This window comes from Lycium barbarum, chromosome 1, assembly GCF_019175385.1.
Source record: "Lycium barbarum isolate Lr01 chromosome 1, ASM1917538v2, whole genome shotgun sequence".
In the NCBI taxonomy this organism is placed as follows: Eukaryota; Viridiplantae; Streptophyta; class Magnoliopsida; order Solanales; family Solanaceae; genus Lycium; species Lycium barbarum.
Genome location: NC_083337.1, coordinates 142,284,729 through 142,288,208, shown reverse-complemented (window position 1 = coordinate 142,288,208; position 3,480 = coordinate 142,284,729). Strand labels below are relative to the sequence as shown.

General features: G+C 34.4%; 1 protein-coding gene across 1 annotated transcript; it reads right to left on the bottom strand.

The window, feature by feature from the left end:
• Positions 1 to 2,734, bottom strand: LOC132640995 (homeobox-leucine zipper protein HAT4). The gene is made up of 4 exons (XM_060357832.1): positions 2,347 to 2,734; positions 1,662 to 1,981; positions 1,152 to 1,231; positions 1 to 684 (listed from the first exon to the last, which is right to left on the bottom strand). Exons 1-4 carry the CDS (start codon positions 2,534 to 2,536, stop codon positions 339 to 341), a joined length of 936 nt encoding a protein of 311 aa, XP_060213815.1. The 5' UTR covers positions 2,537 to 2,734; the 3' UTR covers positions 1 to 338.
• Between the last annotated feature and the right edge of the window lie 746 nt (positions 2,735 to 3,480).

Sequence of the window (3,480 nt, the reverse complement as noted above, 5' to 3'; positions counted from 1 at the left end):
AAGAAACAAACTTCTCAAAATTATATTACTGTCAAGAGGCACACTGAACAAGTTGATTGTGATAAGTGATTGGGTATCCTTGCATTACTTTACATCAAAAAGCACTACTCTTCTCCAGTCCCCACAAATAATGATGTTGAAATGGGAAAGAAGGAACTATTACTAAATAGAGTAAAATGACATAACCCTAATTAGTCAGTAAAAGAAAAATTGGAGGGTCAACAATAAAAGCAAGAGATTTTCTAGACCCGCCAAATCTCCATAACCTCAACAACCTTATCTTAACACATTATTCCTGCCTACACATTATGGTACTCAATATTCACAATTTGTCATTGTCACTTTTGTCTTCCAAATGTAGGATAAGAGTCCATTTGACCAAATTGCCCTTGTGAGATGGCTGTGGGGGCCCACATGTTTAAGGGCATAGGTTGTTGCTGAGGTGGACCAACCCGGTGGGGCGGAATGTTGACAGGTGTATTCGTGGGGCCCGACGCAACCCGCTCACATGAAGAACACATGGTGAGGGTGGTGGGAGGGGTCATTTGCATGTAGAATTGAGGTGAAAGCTTTAGTGCCCTTAGCTCTTGAACTTCCTTCTGTAATCTCCTGTTTTCTTCTGTCAGATTCTCAACGCATCTCTTTAAGAATTCACAGTCTACTTCTGTTTGCTTCAACTTTGTCCTGTATGTCCAAAGAGATCATTTTTAGAATATTATTCTTGAGTACTAATATGGAAGGCGTCAAAAGATGCTATAGAAGTACTGTGATAATACAGGTTGATCGATCGGGCTCTTCACAATTATTGTTGCACTCATCCCGAATCCTTCCAAAAAGATTCGACACATACTGGTGATATTTTTTTGAAAGCCTGAACAACATAGGTGACAATAATATTTCTTGTTTAAGTGAGTTGGAAGTTTAACATTTCTCATTTGTTGAAAATGTTTTCACCTCAGCTGTAGCTAGTGTCCGGTCCCCACACTAATTAAGTCCATGAATCATTAGCGTGATTTGGTTGTCACATTTAATATGTGCAGTTCAATCTGTTGCTCATTATTGTTGCTATGATTGTCTACATTAATTCTTCTTATTGTACACCATTACAGAAATAAAATTAAAGAAGACTTAATTAGAGACAAAAATCTCACCTAGCTCTCCTATTCTGGAACCACACTTCCACTTGCCGTGGCCTTAATCCCAGTCTCTTTGCCAAAGCCAATTTTTGCTTCTGCAGATGAAAAAAAATTCATCAATACTAGAGTTTTATGTTTATACACAGAAGATGTAAGAAATATGGAGGCTTTTACGTTGTATAGCCATCCATCAAAATAATAGCCAGAAAATGTATATTTTTTATATATTAATTGCAATATACAAAAATATATACATAGTTTATACATAATTAATTTATATTTTTTGTATATTGGCCAACAGCTTAATTATTATTTTTGGACGAGCAGCTAATTATGTATTAGAGTCCCAAAAATATTTGCACTAACAAGTAAATCTCTTAATAAGTATTGCTACTATTGTTAATCTAGAAAAATAGTGCTGATCTGATATTATAAGTTAAAATTTAATCTATATTATAAGTGTGTGTATATATATACACACACATCCGTAGTATTAATGTTAATGATGTTAATCGAGGAACTTACAGGATTGAGTGTGTGGTGTTGCTTAAAGCTATCTTCAAGAATGGCAGACTGTTCCTTCGTTAAACGGAGTTTCTTTCTACAAGTTTCTCCATCCTCCTCATCACTAATGCCACGAGAGCTAGCCCTTTCCATTTCGTTATCCTCAAAGTTGTTTGCTTCTCTCTCACTTCGTTTATTTCCGCTCACACTTGAAGTAGTGCTGTTTGGTGACGATACGCCGGCTTCCTCATCGGCGTCAACCGTCGCTGGCATCCTGTTCACGTCGATTCCCTTTAGGAAACTCCTCGTTTCCACTAATCTGCATGTCTCCGAGTTTCGATCTGCAATCAATATAGAGGAAAATTTAGACCCCTTTTTTAGATCAGTACTCCTCTGTCTCAATTTATGTGATCGTATTTTGAGAGTCGGACTCACTCGTGAATTCAAACATATAATCTTTAAAAAAAAAAAATCTGACTTTCCAAATTCGGATTACATCATATAAAAGGACTTAGAGGAGGAAAAAGGTCATTTTATTAAATATTCTTTTATTTTTCACTTAACTATTGGTTTTTGAAATAACAGAACAGCAAAAAGAACATGAAAAAAATGCGTCATAAAAAGTGGTTAAGGAAAAAGTAGGAAGAAAGAAATGAGGATTTTGATCGTCAGATCTGAAGTTTTTTTATAGATCAAAGTAACAAACCTGATGAGGTATCAGGAAATGAGTGAGTCCAATTAGGAGATTTGTGAATGAGATTGAAGGCAGAAATAGGAGAAGGAGATATTGTTGAAGGAATGAGATTTAGTTGCATGGGATTAATGGCTGTTGTCTTCTTCTCTGCTGGGAAGCTTAGGCTGAGACTCAACCCCAGATCTTCTTTTTCCATCATCATTTTAATTAATTTCTCAAAACACTATAGCTATTTGTGACTGCTCTAACGGGTTCTTGAAAATATATACTCTACAACTATGTGTATATAACAGCTTCTGAAAAGGGGTTTGGGATTTTGTGAGAATTAAATTGGAGATGTCTTCTTGAAGAAGAGAGAGAGAGAGAGTAGATAACGGGCTTTGCAACCTGAAGAGTGGAGATGTAATGAAGGGGGTTATATATAGGAAACATTGCAATGCTTTGTTTTTTTTTTTTTTTGATAAAGACTATATATTATTATACTCCTAATAGTAATACAGTTGCAAGTGTAATAGAGGAATCCGCCACTTTTTTTTTTTAGTATGGAAAAAAAAAAAACCAAACTAACATAAAAAAAAATAAAAAAATACATAACTAAGTCTGTGCATGAAAGGATCAACTGTAACTTTTTTATTTTTCTTTCACGCACAGAATCTGTGCGTGAAAGGCTACTTTTTTTTTTTAAACCTATCAAAATCACGTTTTTTTCATACTTTGGGCAAAGATTAGTCATGTTTCAAAACCTCGAAATATCAATATTTTATATAGGACATAATATCTTTTTTTGCGTTTACAATAATGTCGGCTCATTACATCAAGTATAACTAAACTTGTCTTCCTTAAGTTTAAGTGTCATATTTTATAGGGTTTTGATCTAAGTGTTTTATTATTTAGTCCAATCGAATGTACAAATAAAAATATTTTATTTAATAATAATTCATCTAATACGAGAGGTTTATACTTATTCAAAAATAATTCATTCCATTAAATTACAATACTAATTCAAAACAATACAATACTAAATTACAGTAACAATACAATCTTCACGTTCTAGAGGCTTGATTACTTCGAGACGTGCTTGTACCACCACAACCTTGTTGCCCACACAAACGCTTGTCATGGCCATATTGCTTACATGTAGAGCAC